The following is a 24,634-nucleotide window of genomic DNA, read 5'->3' as shown; positions in this document are numbered from 1 at the left end:
AGTCTACTTTTTTATTTTCTTTTTTTCCCAAAAGGACAGGCTTTTTATTATTTATTTTTGTCCAGTTTTTTTTTTTTTTTTTTGGGTAATTTATTATTAAGGGGGATTGAACCCCCGAGTGAGCGGCCACATAAAGTACCGGGTACCACTCAGGCAACTAGGCCCGATGGTATTTATTTTTGTCTGGTTGGTAGTACACACTCTTATTTCATACATTAATTATACATTCTGTGAATTGAAATTGTGTCCTGAACATCGTATACGTAAATTACTTTTTAATTTTAAATCATTTCTTGAATTAAAATTGTGTCTTGAGATTTTGAACTAAAACCATGACTTTAAGACATGTTTTTAGTTTGAAGCTGAATTGTGTGTACTTTCGTATGTAAAAAACACTGTCCTTTGTATTCATTTGCGTTGTGTGTTTTTCGCACACAGGATGTGACGCGAGAGAGAGAGATGGAGAGCGATAGAGAGAGAGAGAGAGAGAGAGAGAGAGAGAGGCTGCTTTTTTGTTTTTTTGTTTTGGGTTAGAAGAGGAGGTTTTTGTAGTATCTGTGTTGTGTTGGACAAGGTTTTTGAGATAGAGATTAAAATCCTATCCATCATCCTATGCCTCTTGGGTTTTAGATCCCCTTTTTTTTCTTTTCTTTCTTATTACAATCCTCTTACTAATTCGACTCATCTAATTAATCATCTCTCTCTCTCTGTCTATCTTTCTCTCTTTATCTGTTTCAACATTTTGATATATATTTTTTTTAAATACTAATATAAATTCCAAAACACATAAAAAACTGAAAACAAAAACAAAAAACAAAAAACAAAGTACATTCAGTTATGAAAACGCTTCTTCTTGATTCACCGCCCCAACACACTTCCCACCATTGCCAACGCCGTCGTTCCCCTTCGTTTTTCTGGCCTTCTAAATTTCGTTCTTGATCTCACCCTCTTCTTCTTCTTCTTGTTATTGTGATAATACTATTTAAAATCAAACGTTTTGTTTTGTTTTGTTTTTACTTTTTAAATGATGGGTGATCTTCAAGTGTGTTCGGCGAGGCACAACGGCGTCGTTTTATGTGGCGAAGATCGACTCTGCTCGTCGTCGTCGTCGCCGCCGCCATTGCCGGCGTCGAACCCTGATCCTTGTTCCATTGGGTCGGAGTCTTGGGCCAGTGCCGAGCGAACCGCTCAGGAGATAGTGTGTAGAATTCAGCCTACTTTGGCTACCGACCTTAAGAGGAAGGAGGTCATTGAATATGTGCAACGTCTCATCAAGAATCGTGTTGGATGTGAGGTACGCGCTGAATTCGCTTTGCTTTGTGTTTATCAAGCAATTTTATCATCTGGGTATTTCACTATTTTCCAGTTTCTGCGATTCTGTTTAAGAACTACCAGTTTTTTTGGCATTGTAGAGTGGTTTTGCTTGTAATGTAATGGGCTACAACCATAATGTCTTTTGAGCTAGGTTGATATATATATTTTTTTTTGGTGTTGTTTTAGTATGTGTATGGTAATGTGACTGTGACTGTGCCATGTGCTAGTGTTGAAGCTATTACTGAATAAATCTTGGTTGGTGTGATATGTGGGGATTGTGGTTCTTGGCTGTTTGTGTTTGGAAATTGAAGGATATAGAGTCAAAGATGTCATTTTTTTTGACGATTAGATGCGGGATACAAGTGATGGGAGTAGTAATTGTCAGATCGAAGGATGAATGAAAGAATGTGCCTGTAGTCTTCAACAGTGAATGGAATTTTGGAATGAGTAAACAATACAGGAGTTGGTTAAGGACACAGGAGTTGAGGCTATGTTTAAATCTATGACAATTATAATTGTAGGTTAGTCACTTTGTGTATTTGTTAGAATTATTGTTGAATGATTAAATTCACAATTTCCTAATAGTTTAAGGTTTTGGGTACATCATATTTTTGCATTTTTTTTTTGGCTAGGTTATTAGTGGGGGGGTGGGGGGGCTAGTGGGTACAAACTTAAGTTTAAGGTTTTGGGTACATCATATTTTTGCATTTTTTTTTTGGCTAGGTTATTAGTGGGGGGGTGGGGGGGCTAGTGGGTACAAACTTCAGTGCCCAGACACCACAGGAGGTGCTGGGACCACTGGGGTATCCCTCGAATCCCAAATCATTTTTTACATGGTGCATTAGCTCAAGTGTAGTCTGTGTTGTTTTGCTTTCTTCAGTACAGGTGGCTGTCTTTTGAGCCTTGTTAGTTACAGGCTTTATCAGGCTCTGATTGGAGATTGGAGGGCTTAAATGTACATAGTGGTGTTATGCTTAGATTTGTAATAGTTAAATTAGATTCGACAAAAGGAAGGGCAGTATCTCCTAGGATATAAACTAAGAAAAATATCTATTTTATTTTAGTATTAAACAAAGGGATTCATGAAGATGATCTTAATAATTTGGATAACCTACATCATTGGACTGAAATATTGTATCTTGAGTAAGGCTGACAGATCCTTCTATTATTACAAGATTAGGATTCATCTGCTCAATTATAATTTATGGATGAACTAAAAAAATATTGTAATCTATGGATGTAATATAAATTTAGAATATCACTACTGGGGAGCAAGTAAAACTGCTCCATTTCATTGAAGTTCTTACCCGTTGAGTTTCTTGATTTGTGCTTATTTTTACAGGTCTTCCCATATGGATCAGTTCCACTAAAAACATATCTTCCTGATGGAGATATTGATTTGACTGCCTTTAGTTCTCCGAGTGTTGAGGATGCCTGGGTGTCTGATGTTCATGCTGTTCTGAGGGAAGAAGAACATAATGAAGCTGCTCGGTTTGAAGTGAAGGATATCCATTGCATTGATGCTGAGGTTCCCCCCACCTTATTCACTTGTCTTTTTTGAATTTAAATTTTTTTAGGTGGATTGGCTCACATGTCATTATGCATGTGGGCTGGAATTTTCATGCCTTGTTATCTCATATTGTTGAAATTGAAATTCTATGTTAGAAGTTCTGTTATTTGCATGGATGACATGTTATGTAATTAAATATTTACCTGTTATATATATATATATATATATTTTATTAAATTGCATCTGTGTTTAATGGTGGCAGGTTAAGCTTGTGAAATGCATTGTACAGAATATCGTGGTAGATATATCGTTCAATCAGTTAGGAGGACTTTGTACGCTTTGTTTTCTTGAACGGGTATGATGTAAGGTTACCTTTTAAGATTTTAAATGTGATTACCATGCTTGGTATCTTTTATCTTGCAGGATATATGATCCTATTTCATAAAAAAAAAAAAACATTTTGAATTAGTAACTTCTTTTCTTTTTAGTAGTATTTGAAATGAATATATTTTGTATGTAATATATATTATTTGTGTGCATTGGGCTGTGCATGTTTACATTCTTATGGCTGCATTCCTTTGATTTATACCTTTAAACACCATGGAAATCATTCCATTTTATGCGATTCTGTGCATGTCTGCACACTTCAAGGATTCAAAGAATGGCATGTCTACATTCTAATGGCTCCATAACTTCCTCAAACAATATGGAATATGGAGTTGACTCAGTGCTGCCTTCTAGAAATTTCACATTTCTATTGCTACCTGTATGCAGGTTGATCGCCTTGTTGGTAAAGATCATCTCTTTAAGCGCAGCATTATTCTGATAAAAGCTTGGTGCTATTATGAAAGTCGTATTCTTGGTGCCCATCATGGTTTGCTTTCAACCTATGCTTTGGAGACATTGGTCCTTTATATTTTCCATCAATTTCATTCTTCCCTAAATGCACCTTTAGCAGTGAGTGCTCTTACAAATTAAAATTGAATTGCTTACTAGATGCATATATTAGATTGAATACTTAATTTTATTTTCTCTTCCCCCCCTCTCCCAAATAGGTTCTTTACAGATTTCTAGATTACTTCAGCAGATTTGATTGGGAAAGTTATTGTATTAGTTTAAGTGGACCAGTTTGTAAATCTTCTCTACCTGATATTGTAGGTAAGTAACATCCCTTTGTCTTTGTGATATTGGATGGCTTCATTGTTTTTTTTTTTAATCCCTCTCGCTCTCTTCAGCTGAGGTACAAGAAAATGGGGGAGATGATCTATTGCTAAGTGAAGAATTTCTCAGAAACTGTGTCGAGATGTTCTCAGTGTCACCAAAGGGGTCTGAGACGAATTCACGAGCATTCACCCAGAAGCATCTTAACATTATTGATCCACTTAAAGAAAACAACAACCTTGGGCGTAGTGTCAATAGAGGTATGATTCTTCTTGCTTCTATTGTGATGCTTTTAGAGTATGTGCAGGTTTGTTTCTAAAAGGTTCTTTGTTCTAAACTGACAAAAACTCCATTTTGTAGAAACTCCTATGTTTACTTCTAGTCACCTTTAACCTCCCCACCCCCAGCTATGGAATTATCAAACAAAAAAATTGTTACAGTAACCTTTAATTTTGAAATGTTCTCTGCAAGTTAAAAACGTATGATTGCAACAATATGCAAATATTTGGAAAAAAAAATTAATATCTTCTGTAGAGAAAAAATAATTTCATTTAGGTATGAAGGCAACTAAATTTTTGACAAAATATCTTAATAGAATGAGTTTGCACGTGGTCAAGCCTAATTAATCTGTTAAAGATTCATAGCCGACCCAAAAAATTTCGGATTAAGGCTTGTTGTTGTTGTATCTTAACAGAATGAGTTTGCCTTTTCATCATGAGCATATGTTTTCATGTGCATGTGCATAATCAGCAAAATTAATTGCAAAAGCTAGAATATTAGGGACTGTGTAAATAGGATGGTTTGCGCACAATTAAAGTAGACACAGTATTTGAATTTTTAATAGCCTCCTGGAATCAATTTGATGCCTTCTGGAGAAAAAAAAATCTGTTTCTTAGTAAACTTTAAAACTAGTTTTTCTAACCATTAGAAAAAAAGAAAAAGCAAATCATGAATGTCTAATTGTTCTCGTATAACACCCGCTCCAGTAGAAATTTCTCGATTTGAAATGTATCAAAGTGGAAGTTTAAAATGACAGTGATCTTTGTAGGGGAAAAGTGCTAAGGATGGCGGGAATATTTTTCTTTTATGATATTTAAGTTACATAGGCACCTTAGCACACACCCATAGCCTCCACCCTATTTTTAGGGGAGAGGAGGTGCCATTTGATTTTGATCTTCTAAGCAGGTTTTTTTTTTTCTCTTTTGGGTAATTACACATATATTCATATGGTCTTGAGCTTGCAACCTCTCTATCTTACTCTTACAAAGTAGGAGGTGCCATTTGAGCTAGAGCTCTTTGGCCTTGTTGGTAGGGAATTATTGACCCTGATGTTAGAGAATTTGCTATTCTTCATGCCCAAAACATGGGTATCAGGGCAGCACAATTATTGCTAATAGCACCATGGTCGTTAAGTACATGACCTGTACAATGCTTCTGCTGTTGGCACAAATACCTATTATGTTCTCCATTGCCATAAATCTGAACTGAAAAAATAGGAACATTTTGTTGCTGTAAGTATCACCAGTTCTTTCACTTCCTGAATCATTTCAACTTCAGTGCTTCTCACACTGATGTTACCACCTCTTGCTAATTTAATCATTGCCAGTGAAACACCAATTAACTCTATTTCATGGTAGTCAAAGAAAAGTTGGGTGCTCACCTAGGCGTCTCTAAGGTTCTAAGGCGAGGCACCTATATTGAGATGCTTTCCTTTAGAGCCTAGTAGAGAAAGCTGAGTGCCTTAACCCATGAAAAAAGTGTGAAGGCAAGAGCCTCATGGTCCGTTTGGATGGAGGGGGAGTGAGGGGGAGTAGAGGGGAGTAGAGTAGAGTAGATTTAGCCCAAAATTAACCTATTTTTAGCTAACTCTACTCTACTTCCCTCCACTTTCCCTCCTTTCCCCCTCCATCCAAACAGACCATCACTTTTTATTATTTATTATTATTATTTAAAGCTTGTTGTAAACCTATTGCCCTGTTGGTCCATAAGTTGGCATTGCTGTCCTTGTCAACCATATCTTTGTGAATTCTTTGTTCCAGCACACTCATGGGTTTTGTGCCAGGTAATTTCTATCGAATACGTAGTGCTTTTAGATATGGGGCTCGCAAGCTTGGCTGGATTCTTATGTTACCGGGAGAAAGAATAGCAAATGAGCTCAACAAGTTCTTTTCAAATACTTTGGATAGGCATCAAAGCAATTGTTGGACTGACATAGGTTCTGACCTTTCATCCTTAAAATTACACTCTGTACTATGCTCTGAAGACAAGGTGTTTCTAAAATCCAGTTTTGGTTTCCATGATGATAAGATATCAGGCATTGAAGTCACATCTGGAATTATAAATGGACCAGAAAGACACTTACAGAAAGTGGTTTCCTCTGAGCTGGTCCCAGAATTGGACCACCCTGTGGAGCGAAATGCTCTTTTTAAATATCGTTTTGCTGGGGATGCTAAACAGCTTGCAACCTCTGGAACTATGGATATAAGAAATACAAATGACTCACACAATTGTTTGTCTCCAGATAGCACCTTGGGTTCTTTGGTTTTGGGGAACTTTCATCATGCTAGTCATTTTAATAATTCACAATTGTCCAGAAAGAATGAGAAGATTGAAAATTGGAATCCTTGTCTGAACGTGCCTCAAAATTCTGACATCAGTGATGAGAAGATTGAAAATCGGACACCTTGTCAAAACATGCCTTTGAATTCTGTTGTCAACGATGAGACGGGCTCTGCTTTATGTCCTGAAGCCAAAGAGAAGTTAGTGGGTAGAAATTCAGTTTGCTCATGTATTAATCATGAAGGTATGTCATCTACATGTTCAGTCATTTCCAGCTCTGTTGCTAATATCTCCCGTTGTAATGGAGAGAGATATATTGTTCGAGTTTCTGGAAGCTCAGAAGCTCTAAAATGCCTTCTGGACCTTAGTGGGGATTATGATAGTCACCTTTTGAATCTGCAATATGGTCAGTGGAATCTGCGATATGGTCAGCTTTGCCATGGGTATGCTGTATCTCCGCCTCGATTGCTCAGTCCTCCAGTGTCGCCTCAGTTACAGATTATGAATCCAAGGGAAACTATTTGTGACCCCCTACAGATCAAGAAGAATGTTCATTCTCAGATGAGCAAAAACGGTGTTGCTTTAGGAACACGATTTTACGATGTAAGTCAATGCACTTCATCCTGTGCTACTTATGGTCTAGAAGAAAAGAAAAAACCACGAGGAACAGGGACATATCTCCCAAAACTGGTATGTAATCTCAAAATTGGAATTCTTAACATTTGTCTTTTCTGTTGAATCATTTAATTTGGGATAACGGCCAATTGAGCTTTTTATTCATGGGCTTTATTATCTGATAATTATCTTGTGCTTATAATATAGCAGAATTGCCGTTCATATAAAGTCAGGCCAGTTCCAGATAAAGGAAGGAATCATGCAGTGGAGGCTCACGGTCAGTTGCAGAGACACACTCATAACAATGGATTGGCTCCAGCTCCACGAGAGGTGAACTCATCTGATGAAGGCTGCCATGAGCTCTCGCATGATGAGTTCCCAGTTCTAGGCCGTGGGAAGTCTGGATCGTCAGATTCTCACCAACCTCCTCATCTTCCCAAATGGTGTTCTTTCCATGCAAATGGCTTCTCTCACCCATCTGAGAAATTTGAATCTGTGTCTCTTTGCCCCCAGCCCTGGGGAGCGCCCTTGCCAGAACGGAGCAGTCAGCCAGAGTTGGGAACTTCACAACCTTTAGTCTCTGCTTCAAGCCCTGTAGCACCTGTACTGCAGAGTCCTAAACCATTACTGGGAAATAATGAAGAAAGGTAAGATTAACTTCCTAGAAATTTCCTCTTAATTGATAGATTTTCTTTTCCTCTAAGGTGTCTAAAGCTCACTCTGTGGGTTTGGCTTGTAGGGTTGAAGTTCAGTTTTATCATTTGAAAGATGAAGATGAATTCCCCCCACTCTCCCACTGACTGCGTTGGACGGAAATACCAAAACAAATATAATGTCGACTCTCTCTCAATACATTGATGAATGGAAATGAAAGCACAGTCAATACATATATGAATGAATATGGCAGGACAGTCAAATACATAGAATGTAGACAGTGAGAATAACCATAGATACTAACAATGTCACCTAAGGTTTAGGGAAGACATTCCTCTTTTGCTTTCTTCCCCCTCCCCTCTCCTCTCCTATGTTGTGGTTGTTGGTATGATGTACAAAATTCCATTTTGTACATACCTCTAGCATCAGCTTCCTTCATCCACGTTTTGTTGGCTTCTTTTTGAGTATATACCAGGTGATATTTGCCTGAATTTTGAAATTTAGTTTTTAATGATTGTAGTTAGTTGTCTTAATAACTAGCACACAGAAATTTTTTAGAGATTGTTATGTTGAATTACAATCGTTTCCAGAACGTATATACATGAGAAAATTTGGATGTTGCACTGGAAAAGAAAATTCCAAAAATGTTTGATAGTTGAATTACAATCATGATTGTATCCAATTTTGGTATTTTCACTTTGAGATAGGGGTGTGCATGGGTCGGGTTAAGGGGATTTTTTTACTCAACCTACCATGGTGAGTTAAAAAAAATTAACCCAACCTAATTCATCACATAAGTCCAACCTAATCTAACCCAACCCAATCCACATGGGTCGGATTGAACCCATAGGTTGGGAATTTTTTTTTATTACTATTATTATTAAATTGAACAGAAAAAAATATTTCACACCTGTTACTTGAGTTGATAAACAAAATATATGAACTAATATTTCAACTTAGTTATACATTAATATATGAATTAATATATATTAATATTGACTTTTATATAGGATAAGGGGAAGAGCTAGTTATTTTAAAAAATTTATTAATTATATAATATATTTTAAATATATATTAAATATATGGGTAGGTTGGGTCAGATTTGGCGGGTTTGAAATTTTATGACCCAAATCCAACCCGACCTACTATAAATTTATTTATTTTCGTAACCTAACCCAACCCTCCAAACCCTAAAAACTGACTCAATCTGGTGGGTTGGGTTGGGTCGGGTTGGTTTTGTTGGGTTGGTAGGTTAGTTGTACACCTCTACTTTGAGACCACCTATTATGGTGTAGTTATGCACAATCGTAAGGGACACTCGCTGCAACTCACAACTTGCAACTTGCAAGTGCACAAAAATTTGAAACCATTTTGGATTGATCTGCTATAACACAGTATACCTTGGAGCTCACGAATCATTATGTTTGATGCGAAATTCTATTTACATGGATTTGTTTATGTTTACCACTAGGTTATATTTAAGACATAGGAACCAGAATCAGAGAGTGATTCCAATTCTTACGTAAGATGGGAGCACAAATTAACCAAGGTCTCAACTCCCATTGATGATGAAGTATATTCGATCTCGAATATTAGCAATGGATAAAGCTTCAAAACATTTTTTTTCTTTTTTACGTTTCTTTTTTCTTGACAATGAAATGTACCAATAATTCAACAGTTTCTATTCTTTTCTTTTTTTACCAAAAAAAAAAAAAAAAATAAATAATAAATATTAACATTATTGATTCACATGTTTTTCGATGAAAGTGATTGATTCACAATTTTATAATAATGATGATTAATGTCAACTCAAGAAGTTATCAAAAAAGCACCAATCTCAATCCTATTGTTTTCTATTTTAATATCCGGTTTGAACGGTGGGAAAGATGAAAAAAAAAAAATCAAAGTTTATGTATAGTATAATTACAAATAAGCCAATAAACAACAAGCACCAGTGGTCTAGTGGTAGAATAGTACCCTGCCACGGTACAGACCCGGGTTCGATTCCCGGCTGGTGCATCTTTTTTGATCCATTGTGGGTTTGGGTTTACTTATTATGTATTAATATTTTTAACCTTTTTTTTTTTTTTTTTTTGTTTTTGAGAATGAACTATTTTTAACCTTTTGCTTCCCTTTTACAGAGATCTGATAGAACAAGTATTTTTCATGTGGTGAAATTATATCATTAAAATGAATATATAGTAAAATCATCATTACAATGAAGGCATGAAATATGAAACGTGAAACATTTCTTTCCACCTCCTCCCCTCACATTTTTTTTTACCATTATCAAAATGTTTGATTATCTTTCTCTACTTTTTTTTTCCCTGTTTCTTCATGATTATCATGATAAATTATTTATCATTTGACAATCAAACTTACTGCTAAGGTTTTTACCAATTCACCAACGAATAATTACTCTTATTAAACTCAAGTCCCACTAAATAAATATTGAGTCAAAACGAGTGAGGCATAAAAATTAAAGCCAACAGATTAAACCTGTCACAACAAAGCATGACCCAGTTGCCTTCATTGTGGTGGGAAGACGCAAATAAAGTCTTTTTCATGGGGCCTTTGCCGTTGGGCGTGGTCATCTTTCATATGCCACAGCACTTTTCTAAAAGCGTGTCATGTTTCGATCACCAATATATTCTACTACTTGCTAATGACCAAATTCATTTCATCTGTCCATTTCATTATATCCTACACATTATGTAACTTTGTTTTTTTTTTTTTAAAGGATAACACTAAAGCCACGAATTATTTTATAAAGAATTATTTTATAAACAGTTGATGTGGTGAACGATTATTGGTAAGTAAAAAAGTGATGTTAGTGACGAGCTCAGATAAGAACCAATATGAATTTGTCACATCAATAGTTTGTAAAAATATTGTAAAATTGTTTATATATATATAGCATTATTATATCAAACTCTCTTGATTTCAAGCAGAATTTCGACATTTTAGTATGCTATCATCGGTGGAGCTAGAGGTAGAAGGAGCAAATGAGCTCCCTAAGTCAGAATACACAACATGACAACATCATATGTTAATGTTATCTTTCCTCGTATCTTATCTAACTTTCCAAAAGTCTCTCCTAGTCCAATAATATGTTTGGCTCCCCAATAAAGAAAGACTGGGTTCCATTATTCCATCTATGGTGTCATCCCCTATAGTTAATGTACCAAAACAATAACCTATTTAAGCTTAGCTTTAAAAATTGTTTGCTTAGATAGGTAGTATTGAAACATGTACTTGTGTTACTGTGTTAGGCAAGCTACATTGTAATAAAATTTGATATTTATTAATGAGCATGGTGCTGATGTAGCACCTCAAAGAAAGATGATGACATGACACCTTGGCTGGATGTGTTTGGTAGCTCATTATCGATGAAGTGGCAACTTGGTCATCCACAGTAACAGATAAGCTCGGCCAAGTCTGAGCTTACTATGACATGTAAGCAATAGAGCCCTACGAATTCTACATATAGAAGAAGGATCAAATCAGGTGTTTTCCTCTTTCTTGGCAGGTGTTTGATTTGATCATGATGGAAAAAACTCTCAAAAACAAAACCCTACTAGGTGAATTTGAGGTCACCATTCTTGAAGAATCCACTAACAAGAAAAAGCATTTACAAGTACAAGAAATCTTACCTTACAGCCTTATCTCGAAATACCTACATATATAGAACCTATTGAGATATACCAGTCTCAGCTCTAGTCCCCAATTGGATTTGATCTTGTAGAAGACTTCTCCTTTGCATGAATCTCCCTATCCATTACTGACTCCACAACAACCATTTTTATTGTTGTAGCTTTGTAAAGTTCTTTAATTCACGCTTGGATGAGCAAAGTTCTTCAATCCATGCATGGATGAACCAGAAGTAGCTTGACATAAAACTCTAGGCACACAAATGTTACAGTAAATCCTGTTATGTGTGTGTCTCTTTGTTTCTGTGATGACAGCTATAAAATATGTCTTTTTATGCACTGAAACCCTAGTACACGAATCCCTAGGAAGCCAAGCCATTATGGGTTGAAAATAGAATTTTATATTAAATTTACTTGAGGCTCAATAGATTGAGAGGTGCTGAGTTATGTATTGAGGTTTATTAAATCTTGATAGATTGATAGGTATAAAGGAGGTATCAGGATTTGCAGTTTTATCTTTTCTTGAGCAATCTTGTGTCTTCAATAATACCACTTGCTTAATCACTTGTTATACTTCTTAAACACACTAGAAACTAATACTTCATTACACTTAAAATGCGTTTTGTTTTAGGATATGCTAATTATATAAAACATGACCCTTACATTTTAGACTTGAGAATGGAGAGAGAGAGAGGGAGAAGGGAAATGGCCTTAGAAAGAGAAAGAAGCTGAAGCAAAAGTGTAAACAACCTGTCTAGTTGAGTTGTAATTGAATTTTTCATAATCACTTCAAAATCCAATATCCATTTAGTAAACACCCAATTTGGGACTTAGCACACGCTTGCACTACCCACACTCAAACAATTCAATCCAATCAGTACAATTTGAGGTATCATAATCTGTCATACTTAAATTCCTAACATCCTCGTCAAGGCCCACGTTGTGTTGTAGTGCCCTCGAGTCATATGCTGCTACTAGGTTTGCTTTAATACTATTTACAAAAACCCAAGAAAAGCTCTAGCCACATTTACACTTACACCTAAACGGATTAATTAAGTTACAATTAGGCCTAGTCGTAACCATTTACAAACTCAAGATCCGCTTGGTAAACACTTGATGGGAGATTTAGTACATATCCGCATAACACACACTCAAATAACTAAATCTGCGCAGTTTGGAATATGACATAAAAGTTGTTGGGTTTTTATATAGAAAACTTTTGTGGCTTTTGATTTTGTCGACTAATGAAATGACGGCGTTTTAGGAGAGATCACAAGGCCACTAAAAAACACCAACGCGATGATGTTGTTTGCGGGATGCTAGAGGAGATAGTCAATGGTGGTCGGGGGACATGGTGGTGGCAAGCGGCAGCAAACAACTCGAGGGATGTGAATTGTGCGTGAAAGGGTCTATTGGTTAAGTTAACAAAATCTGATGTGACAGCACATCATTGGAGCCTTGAAGGGTGTAATCATATAGTTTTATATTGCAAATAAAAAGTAGGGTTTTACTAATGTATGCTGTAGGGTCTTGATTTTCGGACTAAGCCCAAAAATGAATGGGATCTTGGCCCAGTTTTATATGGAAAACTTTTGTGGCTTTTGCTTTTGTCGACTAATGAGATGACGGCGTTTTAGGAGAGATCACAAGGCCATTAAAAAAACACCAACACGATGATGTTGTTTGCGGGATGCTAGAGGAGATAGTCAACGGTGGTCGGGGGACATGGTGGTGGCAGGCGGCAGCAAACAACTCGAGGGATGTACCTATTTCTTATAATTCTATTTAATTGATTTGTAGAATAGAATTGTGCGTGAAAGGATCTATTGGTTAAGTTAACAAAATCTGATGTGGCAGCACATCATTGGAGCCTTGAAGGGTGTAATCATATAGTTTTATATTGCATATAAAAAGTAGGGTTTTACTAATGTATGCTGTAGGGTCTTGATTTTCGGACTAAGCCCAAAAATGAATGGGATCTTGGCCCAGTTTTATATGGAAAACTTTTGTGGCTTTTGCTTTTGTCGACTAATGAGATGACGGCGTTTTAGGAGAGATCACAAGGCCATTAAAAAAACACCAACACGATGATGTTGTTTGCGGGATGCTAGAGGAGATAGTCAACGGTGGTCGGGGGACATGGTGGTGGCAGGCGGCAGCAAACAACTCGAGGGATGTACCTATTTCTTATAATTCTATTTAATTGATTTGTAGAATAGAATTGTGCGTGAAAGGATCTATTGGTTAAGTTAACAAAATCTGATGTGGCAGCACATCATTGGAGCCTTGAAGGGTGTAATCATATAGTTTTATATTGCATATAAAAAGTAGGGTTTTACTAATGTATGCTGTAGGGTCTTGATTTTCGGACTAAGCCCAAAAATGAATGGGATCTTGGCCCAGTTTTATATGGAAAACTTTTGTGGCTTTTGCTTTTGTAGGATGCTAGAGGAGATAGTCAACGGTGGTCGGGGGACATGGTGGTGGCAGGCGGCAGCAAACAACTCGAGGGATGTACCTATTTCTTATAATTCTATTTAATTGATTTGTAGAATAGAATTGTGCGTGAAAGGATCTATTGGTTAAGTTAACAAAATCTGATGTGGCAGCACATCATTGGAGCCTTGAAGGGTGTAATCATATAGTTTTATATTACATATAAAAATTAGGGTTTTACTAATGTATGCTGTAGGGTATTGATTTTCAGACTAAGCCCAAAAATGAATAGGATCTTGGCCCAGTGAACCTAGTACGATGAATTTATAGAGAGCGGGCCAAAAAGCCGGACTTGAGTGCATGGATAACAGTTAAAACGGGTTTTTATGTTGATCAAACGGAAATGAGCTAAATTTATCGAAGAAAACTTGTCCTCGGCACAATCCGAGGGGCTCTACTTTAGTGTACATTGGGTGGCAGTGGTTGCGAGAGCTCTTGAGATCGCTAGGATGCCTTCCTCCCTCCCTTTATGGTGGGCTTCTCCTATTATATAGTCCTCTTTAAACAATTTTGACCTTCTACTTGTTGATCATACAAGCCCATACTTGAGTGTCTGTCCCATCAGACACCCTCTCTGGCGTTCTGTGAGTTGTGGTAATCGAGGTAGTACTGTTCAGGAGTCATTTCCTCATCAATGCGGCCAGAATGTTAGTTGTGGGTATTTAATGTGGAGGTGACAGTTTCTCTTGGAATTGCTTCTCCACCATGCTCCCATAACTGGTCCATTGTATTCATCCTTTCTTTTGGAATGCTCTGGGAGGTTGCCTTAGGTGGCGTGTCACTCTTCCTTTCTATGATCTTGGTTGACCGAGGACAAGATCGTTTTCGGCAATTTGGACTTTCTTTGTTCATTTTCGGACATTCCTTCCTCCTCGGCGTGGGCCTTGGGCTCATTATGAAATGGGCCGGAATTGCCAAATTCTTTGGCCCCACATATGCCATTAAGATATATATTAGTAAATTATTTTAAGAAACTTTTTATAAAAAAAAATGAAAAAACAACTCACTTTTTTGACAATTTTTTTAAAATTTTTCATAAAAAAGTTTCTTATAACTAATGATTAACCACACCATAAAAAGTAACATGAAAGAGGTGATCAGTGGTGGTGGCAAATGGCAATTATAGTGTTTCAGTTTCAAAGCAAGATCCTAGTGCCTTCAGGTGGCGACTGATTTCCCAAGCTTGCGGATCCGCACTACTTTAAAATAAAATATAATAATTCACAAAATAAGTAACATGTGCATTATTATTATTAACCTTTCGTATTGCGCATTTCTACTAAAGAACAGAACATACTTTGTTGTCGTATTTGAATAATGGAGTTAATTTCAGAATTCAAATGAATCCAAATTGATCACTCTTTGAAACTTCTTCAATTATTTTTTGCAAATGAATACAAATTTGATCGCACGTTGAAATAAAAGTTCAATTATTTTTTTTTAGTGGGGCATGCTTAGACAATGTACTATTATTACTTAGTATATTATATAATAATCCGCGATGGCTATTTCCCCAATCATTATCTTCGGTTCATTTTATGCACTTAATTTAATCAACTTCTTCACCTGATTATTAATTTAGTCAAATGCATTCAGGTTCATTCTAGCACTACAAATAAATCCACAATTTTTATCACAATTCTCTTATGTGGTTGACTATAATTGATTCTTTGTCACTTTCATGTAGTTACTGTAAAAGTTGTAAATTTAGGATTCGTTTGCATACTTGAAAACTAAAAATATTGCAACAAAATGATTTTTAAATGTGTAAATAGTACTGTGAGACATTTTTTAATAAAGTTTTATTGAAAAAAAGAAGTTTGTGGGTCTCGTGAATTGTGCACAAGATCCACTGAAAAAACATTTTGCTTGCTGAAACGTGCTTCTCAAAAAAAAGAAAAAGAAAAAAGAAAAAAAAAAAAGAACGCAAAACGCAAATGTTGGGATTAAAAGCTGTATCCAAACGGGTATTTATTTATTGATCTATTTTTTTTTTTTTTTAAGATTTGTCTGATTCATTTTTTTTTTTTTTTTTTTTTGGGTAAGCCGATGCAAAATGGTAAATAGAGTACTGTGGACACGGCACGAAAATCAGATAGTCAGTTATAGGGTCCGTTTGGATAGCACTTATTGTTGCTGAAAGTTGATAAAAACTGATTGTTGCTGAAAATACTGTAGCAAAATAATTTTTAAATGTGTAAATAGTATCGTGGGACCCACTTTTAATATTAAATATTACGTGAACAGTGCATAAACAGTGCGTAAACAGTGTGTGAACAGTGCGTGAACAGTAAATTTTGTCCCCAAAATGTCAACAATTGCGGCAAAAAAAAGAAAAAAAAAAGAAAAAAAAAGAGAAAACGCAGGAAGCAAAACGCGCCGTGACTATCCATCGTATCCAAACCCAACCATAGTATAATTTTGATCATTTAATTTATTTATTTATGGATTCTACAGAGAGGCATAGACAATGATATTGAGATGAAAATTAGCTTGATAATAGAGTGGGTCCCGAATATAAAAGGAAATATTAAGAAAAAGAGGATAAGAATATAATAAGTGAAGGACTCTTTCAACTTTTAAGTGCAAGATATATTGAGTAGAAAATTGAAAAAGAAAGACTTGTAGTTTTGTCAATCCACTAGGCCACTACTAAAAATGCTTGGGCATGAATGATGTGGGCGTTCCTGCTACTATGCCAGTGCTACCCACCGTTAGTCTTCTCTATTGTCTAAAAATCAAATCTCATGGGCGGCTTATTTTTTGCCTGCATGTTTGTATCAAGCTTATTTCGGGTAACTTTATTATTAGGTACAGTTGTTTAAAATCTTAATTTTTTTTTATATAGCTGTATTTCTGTCTCACTTATTTTTTAGACAAAATAAATCAATAAAGATAAGTTATACCAAATGCTTATATAAATTCACAATTTAGTTATAAATTTTAGTTTATAAAAAAAAAATTTATAAATTTTAGTTTATAAAAATTATTATAAATTTTACTTGTAGGCTTAGGTAAAATTTCATGCTGTTGAGTCTACTACTAAATTGACTGCATACAACATGTACATGATTCCAAATTGATAGAAAAAATCTCAATTGTATTCCAAGTTACCTAAAAACTTAATGTAGTAAGCCTTATATGGAGAAAACCGTTTGTAATAAGATTAGACTAAGGGCACATTTGGTAGACTGTAATAAACACTGTAATGTAACAGTTATTCCTATGATTTAACTATTCAATAGTTTGATTATGTTTTTATTATAAGAAATAATCATTCCTTATGAATATTTGTTCTTTAAAATGATGAATAACTATTCTTCTCTAAAAGGGTTGTAATAGCTAGGGATGACAATGGGGCGGGGCGGGGTAGGGCTGAAGGATAGGGTCTTTGTCCTCGCCCCTCATGGTTTTGTCTTGCCCCATCCCAGCCCGCCTCGCTTCGCATGACGGGGAAAACTTTCTCACCCCATTCTCGCCACTTGAGACCCCGTGAAGCCTCGCCTCACTCCGTAAAACTCTACTTTTTGTTAATTTGCCATACAATTAGTATAATTTTTTTAATGAAACCTATTTTATTGATAAAAATATACTTGAAATTACAACTAAATTTATCTCATCAAATCAAATCAATTTTTAGAAAAAATTGAATAATATATTCAAGTGTTTAACAAGACAATCATAAAAAAAAAAATCTCATAGGATAACACATAATAAAATAAAGGCAGAGAATCACATTAAGTAGAATAAAATAAGCTAATATTGATATGTTTGTTTAAATAGTAGGTTTAAGTTATAAAGAAATTTACAATTGTAACCTTTAGCAATGCGGGGTGCGGCAAGGATTGGGAAGGGCGGGCGGGGTGGGGCGAGTCTAAAAAGTCTAAACCCATCCTCGCCCCGCCTTATGGTTGGGGCTAAAATCTTACCCCATCCTCACCCTACTCCACACAGGGCGAAGCGGGAGGGTGGGTTAAGCGGGGCGGGGAAAAATGGCTATCCCTTGTAATAGCTATTCCTTATTAGATGTAATAATTTCTAAATTTAATATATTTCCAAATAAATAAACTTTCTTATGGAAATAAAAAAATCATCAAAAAATAACTCATCTCTCTAAAATTTAAAATATACTATTTTTTAGGAAATATCTTATATTTCCTAAAATAGACCATAAGTTTTATTCTAATGTTACAACTCATAACCAAACTAATGAATAGGTTTAGTTATTCCATTACAATATATTTTATTCATGGTAATAAAGATTATCATTCCTATTGTAATCCACATTTAGTGTACCAAACATGCCCTAAGAGTTTTTCATTAAGCTAGGTTAATCACCTTTTCTGGGAAACAAAGAAACAAACAACTATTTCACACTCTTCCAACTTAATAAATTATCTTATACATTAGCTATATACAATCCCAGCCAAAAAAAAAAAAAAGGACTGCATACATGTACATTCTTTCAAATTGGTAGGAAAATCTCAGTAGTTAAGATTTTTGTCTGACCTAAATTTAATTCTAAGCTACATAAAAACTCAACGAAGACTTATATGGAGAAATTGTAATTGGATTGGACTAAAGGTTTGTAATTGTGTTTGATCAGTCACCAATTTTCTAGAAAACAAAGAATTAAGCAACCATTTCTCGCTATTCCAAATCAACAAATTTTGTTACACATTGATTGCATACCACGCATAAATGCTTCAAAATTGGTAGGTGTAAGGACCATATTTGGTTTCCTAGCCCAAAAGGTGGATGAACTTAGGCCTAAAAAGCCAAAAACAATGAATTCATAGAGAATGAGTTGGAAAACTGGGCTTTAATGAATCAAGTAACAAGTAAAATAGATCTCAATGACAAAGGGATAAAGATAACAAATTTACACCAAGGAAGAATGTCCTCGGCAAAATCCAAGGAGGCTGGTTCTTCTATATTGCTCTTAAGTCTGATTACAAGTGTGGTTTCCAACTGTTATAGTATTTCTCTCTTGATTTTTCGATCCCCCTTTCTCTAGGGGTATCTTACATTATATATCTTTCTCTTAATGATCTTGGCCCTCCATTTGTTAATCATCCAAGCCACTACTTGAGTGCTTGTTCCATCGGACACACTCTCTAGCCCTCTGTGAGTTGGGATAGCCAATGCAGCACTGTTCATGAGTCTTTTCCACATAAATGCAACCAGAAAATTAGCTACAGAACATTTAATGCGGTGGCAACAACTTTTCCTTAGATATTTTGAGCTTCCATCCCTTATGTACGCTCATAATACAAGTCCCTATCAGTAGAACGTCTTGGAAAGTCACCTTGAGTGATAAGATATATATTTGATCCGTACTTTTCTCATCCGAGAAGGTAATCCTCATCGGACCACCTTTCCCAATCTTTCCATTTGCATCTTACTCAAGGGCTTCTGAACTTAACATCCCTACTACTGTTTATCCATCCTAGCTCGGACCAATCAACGTCCTCAGCTAAGGCCTAAAGCCCAATATACAATTTTTGGGCCCTTATCCCTACAGTAGGAAAATTTCATCTTTAAGATATTTGTCAAACCTAAATTTAATTATGAACTATATTAAAGCTCAATGAATTAAGTCTTGTATGGAAAAAATAGTTTATAATAAGATTATAATAAAGGTTTGTAAGCCAAAAGCCTTATAGCTAAATTGACACCTCTCCATACACCAAGTGTTTAGGGTCTAGGGAAGAAAGAATTCGAGTTGCGAGGTTAGCAGCATGTTATAATTATCTCTAAAAAAAAAAAGAAAAGAATAAAGGTTTGTAATTGTGCTTGGTCAGTCACCCGTTTTTTGGAAAACGAAGAAACAAAAACCTGTTTCATGCTCTTCCAAATAAATAAATTATCTTTTACATTGACTACATACAAAATGTACATTCTTTCAAATTGGTAGGAAAATCTCAACAGTCAAGATTTTTATCAGACCTAAATTTAATTCCAAGCCACATAAAAACTTAATGAAGTAAGCCTTATATGGAGAAAATCGTTTGTAATTGGATTAGAATAAGAGTTTGTAATTGTGCTTGGTCAGTCACTTGTTTTTAAGAAAAGGAAGAAACAAACAACCATTTCTCGCTATTTCAAATCAACAAATTCCCTTATACATTGATTGTATACAATACGTGCATGCTTCCAAATTGGTAGGAAAACCTCAACTGTTAAGATTTTTGTTGAACCTAAATTCAATTTCGAACTACATAAAAGCTCAATGAAGTAAGTCTTATATGGAAAAAACTGCTTATAATTAGATTAAAGTAAGAGTTTGTAATTATGCTTGGTCAATCACCCATTTTTTGGAAAACGAAGAACAAAAAACGATTTCACGCTCTTCCAAATCAATAAATTATCTTATACATTTACTGCATACAACATGCACATTCTTTTCGAATTGGTAGAAATATCTCAATTGTCAAGATTTTTGTCAGACCTAAATTTAATTCCAAGCTACATAACTCAATGAAGTAAGCCTTATATGGCAAAAACCGTGTTCGATGAATCGTCCGTTTTCTAGAAAATGAAAAACCAAGAAGCTGTTTCAAGCTCTTTCAAATCAATAAATTATCTTATACATTAATTGCATATAACATGTTCGTGCTTCAAAATTTGTAGGAAAACTTAGCCATTAAGATTTTTTTTCAAGACCTAAATTTAATTCCAAACTACATAAAAACAGAACGAAGCCTTATATGGATAAAGTTGATTGCATACTACATGTACATTCTTCCCAATTGGTAGTAAAATCTCATTCGTTAATATTTTTGTTAAACCCAAATTTAATTTCAAGCTACATGAAAACTCAATGAAAAAAGCCTTATATGCAAAAAATTGTTTGTTATAGGATTAGAATAAGAGTTTGTAATTGTGCTTGGTCAATCACCTGGTTTCTAAAAAATGAACAAATAAACAACCATTTTATGTTATTCCAAATCAATAAGTTGTTATATACATTGATTGCATACAACATGTACATGCTCCCAAATTTGTAGGAAAATCTTAGATATTAAGATTTTTGTCAAACCTAAATTTAATTCCGAGCTACATAGAAGCATGTACATGTTTAATGGAAAGAAGAGAGACAAAACAATGGTTTCACGCTCTTCCAAATCAATAAATTGTCTTATACATTGAGGGCGTTTGGACTCAGCTGAAAGCTGAGTCCACGTTTTGCGTTTTGCATTTTTCCTTTTTTTTTTTTTTTTTTTTTCCCGGAAAGTGAACAGTAAAATCACATGATCAGTAAAATCACATGATTTTACTGTATAGAGACAAAAAACACTGTTTATGCACTGTTTGGCACTGTTCACACACTAAAAAATATTAAAAATGAGTCCCACGGTACTATTTACACATTTAAAAATTATTTTGTTACAGTATTTTCAGTTTTCAGTTTCAGCAACAATAAGTTCAATCCAAACGGACCCATGGACTGCATACAATAAGTACTTCTGAATTGGTAGGAAATTTTTTTTTTTTTTTTTTTTGAGGGGGAATTGGTAGGAAAATCTTAGTTGTTAAAACTGAATTTATTTTCAAGCTACATAAAAATTCAATGAAGTAAGCCTTATATGGAGAAATTGTTTATAATAGAATTAAACTAAGAATTGTAATTGTGGTTGGTTAGTCACTCGTTTTTTAGAAAATGAAGAAACAAACAACAGTAAATTGCCTTATAAATTGACTGCATACAACCCATACATGCTTCCAAATTGGTATGAAAATCTTAATTGTTAAAATTTTTGTTAAACCTAAATTTAATTCTGAACTACATAACTCATTGATGTAGTGCTCAGTCAGTTGCGCTTTTTTTTTTTTTTTTGGAAAACAAAGAAACAAACAACTGTTTCACGCTCACAACATGTACTTTCTTCCAAATTGGTAGGAAAATATTAATCGTTAAGATTTTTGTTGTATCTAAATTTAATTCTGTGCTTCATAAAAACTCACTGAAGTAAGCCATACAGGGCTAAAACCATTAATTGTCATCACTAGTTTATACCTAAACTCTTTTTAAGTACAACTAGACATGTACTCAATTTTCTTAGCAAAAAGAAGGAAAAAAAAAAAGACTTAGTACTCAATTTAATTTTAAATAAAATAAGTTAATAGATTTAGGATAAAGTTTAGCTACAAAATTGGTTGTAACCTTAGGTTACATCTTTACTTAATATCTTTTTATTAAAGGTGAATTTTGACAAATCCACTATTGGATTATGTCTTATTCTTATATCCTGTATAGTTACAAAATTTCTATAAAATTAAAGATCAATAACTATATGAGGATAAAAGCCCAAATTTATATTTTGGGCCTTGGGCCCTATTTGAAGATATGAGTATGTCCGAGGAGGAGCAAATGATTGGAAAAGGCCCCGGACTGGAGAACCATGCAAGGAAGTGATAGAGGAATATAGTCCGAGGAGTATATCCTTCTCGGATATGAAGAATACTGGTCAAGCAAACATCTGGGTGGCTTGGGCAATCTTCCAGGAGGTTCTAACGATAAGGATGAACTTCATACACGTATAAAGATGATAAGAACAGAGAAATATCTAAGGGAAGAACTGCTATCACCGCATTAAATGTACTGCAGCAACTTTTCTAGCCGCATTTATGTGGAGAAGACTCCTGAACAGTGTAGCCTCAGCTACCACCACTCATGGAGAGCTAAAGAAGATACATGATGGGACATATACTCAATTGAATGCTTAGATGAAGAACAAGTGTACGATTAAGATACACAAAAAGAAAACTATATAAATGTAAAGGACATCTCATGAGGGGGGATAAAAAAAAGAGAAAAAGGAAGGGAGAAGAAAAGTTTATTGTAGCTCTAAGAATTATATAAACAAAAGTTTGTCTTCTCTGACAATAATTTATTCAAATTTCAAGTTTGTTCTTACATTTATTTATTTGTTGAACCTTTATTAGACGTTGTTTAGTTCACCATCAGCCCAGCTTTTTCACAAATTCTCTACAAATTCATTGTATTGGGTTTGTTGGGCTCATATTCCATATCTTTTGGGTTTGAGCTACAAATATAGATCCTACAAGCTATATGATTAATAAATTGTTTAAATTGCAAGATTTTGTAATTTAAAATTATGTATAAAGTATAAGTTGATAGGTCATATAGTAAATAATATCCAATTGACACAAAATTTGAAATGTATATTAAAAGTGTAAAGAATATGCAATTCAACAATTAGATTTTTAAAATACGTAATAATACTTTTTTTATTGAGTAAAATTATACTCAATTTCATAACTAAAATTTATTCATAGAGTTTTCCAAAAGTAAGTAACTCTAAATTAGATTATAATATAATAAAACTTGAAACGATTTGTTGGTTAATAAATTGAAGCAATGTTGACAGTTGATATTAAGAAATAATTTCTTAAAAATATGAAACTCTTAATCAAGAATCCGAATTGGCCACAATTTGCTATAATAATTTTTAAATGAAAGTAAAAACAAGAAAACAAAAATGGAAATACGTAATCACTCTTAAATGTATGTATTTGCCCTTGGAAACCGCATTAAGCACGTAACCAAACCATAAACTGCGTGGCAGAGCTGGGTCGAGCCAGCCCAGCCAAAGTTTGCTCATCATCATAGAACAGTCAAGCTTGACACACTGAGGTGGAAAAGTGGAATCCCAAAAAGAAAACCTGCTTTTATGTCGTTAGAGTTGGAAAGTTACTTACCCTTTTTATCATATAAATAAAAGAATAGTGATAATCATGCAATCTTTTTATTATTTTTTATTAATTTTTTTAAAGAAAGATAATCATGCACTCTGAATTATATATTTATTGTAATCACATTGTCATATGAGCTGAAATTATTTATAAAAAAATAACTTTAATTAAAATTGTAAAATTTAAATACGGTTTTATAATTTTAACTAAAAATATTATTTTAAAAGGAAATTGAAGAAAAACTCTTTAATTTTTTTTATTAAATGTGAATTTTAAAAATCTAATTCTTAGATTGCATATTTTTATTATATCCTTCATAATTGTAAAATTTTAAAAAGATAAAAAATTAATACCTATGTTATAATTATGCATAACAAATAAATTTATTGATTGAATAATAAATAATATTTAATTTGAACGAAATTTGACATACATATTAAAAATATAAAAAACAATAGTTAATTTTTCAAAATTCACATCTAATAAAAATAAATTAATATTTTTTCTTTAAACCAGTAATTTGGAAAAAAAAAACCTCGTAACTTTGTAGTCTCAACAGACAGAGTGCCCGACAATAATATATAAAGATTTTCGGAAAAGAAAAACATCTCCCAAAGCATTGATGTTATGTGATGATACAATCACAATCATCATCCTCCCTAGGAAGGCCGCCACCTCGACCTTTTGTGGGGGCCACACCTCCCCCACTTCCACACTCCCCCTCCACAGTACAACGTCATACAGTTCCGTCTCATTCTCTTTTATTTAAGACAAGCCAACCTCAACACTTTGGTCCAAAGATAAAAAATTAATACCTATGTTATAATTATGCATAACAAATAAATTTATTGATTGAATAATAAATAATATTTAATTTGAACGAAATTTGACATACATATTAAAAATATAAAAAATAATGGTTAAATTTTTAAAATTTACATTTTAAAAAAAATAA

The 24,634-nt window shown here is 34.3% G+C and overlaps 1 protein-coding gene and 1 non-coding gene across 3 annotated transcripts; both read left to right on the top strand.

Annotated features, from left to right (window-relative positions):
- Window positions 1–188: 188 nt before the first annotated feature.
- LOC112024197 (uncharacterized) lies at window positions 189–8,387 on the top strand. Of its 2 annotated transcripts, none has more exons than XM_024056844.2 (9): window positions 189–1,294; window positions 2,657–2,842; window positions 3,087–3,179; window positions 3,599–3,781; window positions 3,880–3,982; window positions 4,060–4,245; window positions 6,048–7,234; window positions 7,370–7,806; window positions 7,899–8,387. In XM_024056844.2, exons 1-9 carry the CDS (start codon window positions 1,025–1,027, stop codon window positions 7,957–7,959), a joined length of 2,706 nt encoding a protein of 901 aa, XP_023912612.1. In that variant the 5' UTR covers window positions 189–1,024; the 3' UTR covers window positions 7,960–8,387. The 2 variants fall into 2 exon arrangements, with proteins under 2 accessions (XP_023912612.1, XP_023912611.1); XM_024056843.2 differs by having other exon boundaries at window positions 190–1,294; window positions 7,367–7,806.
- A 1,374-nt stretch (window positions 8,388–9,761) lies between these two features.
- TRNAG-GCC (transfer RNA glycine (anticodon GCC)) lies at window positions 9,762–9,832 on the top strand. Its single transcript has one exon. It is a non-coding gene; the product is annotated as a tRNA-Gly (tRNA).
- The last annotated feature ends 14,802 nt before the right edge of the window (window positions 9,833–24,634 follow it).

This window comes from Quercus suber, unplaced genomic scaffold, assembly GCF_002906115.3.
Source record: "Quercus suber isolate HL8 unplaced genomic scaffold, Cork oak 2.0 scaffold_167A, whole genome shotgun sequence".
Lineage (NCBI taxonomy): Eukaryota > Viridiplantae > Streptophyta > Magnoliopsida > Fagales > Fagaceae > Quercus > Quercus suber.
Note: the sequence above shows the minus strand (reverse complement) of the source record. Positions and strands in the feature narration are given on the sequence as shown.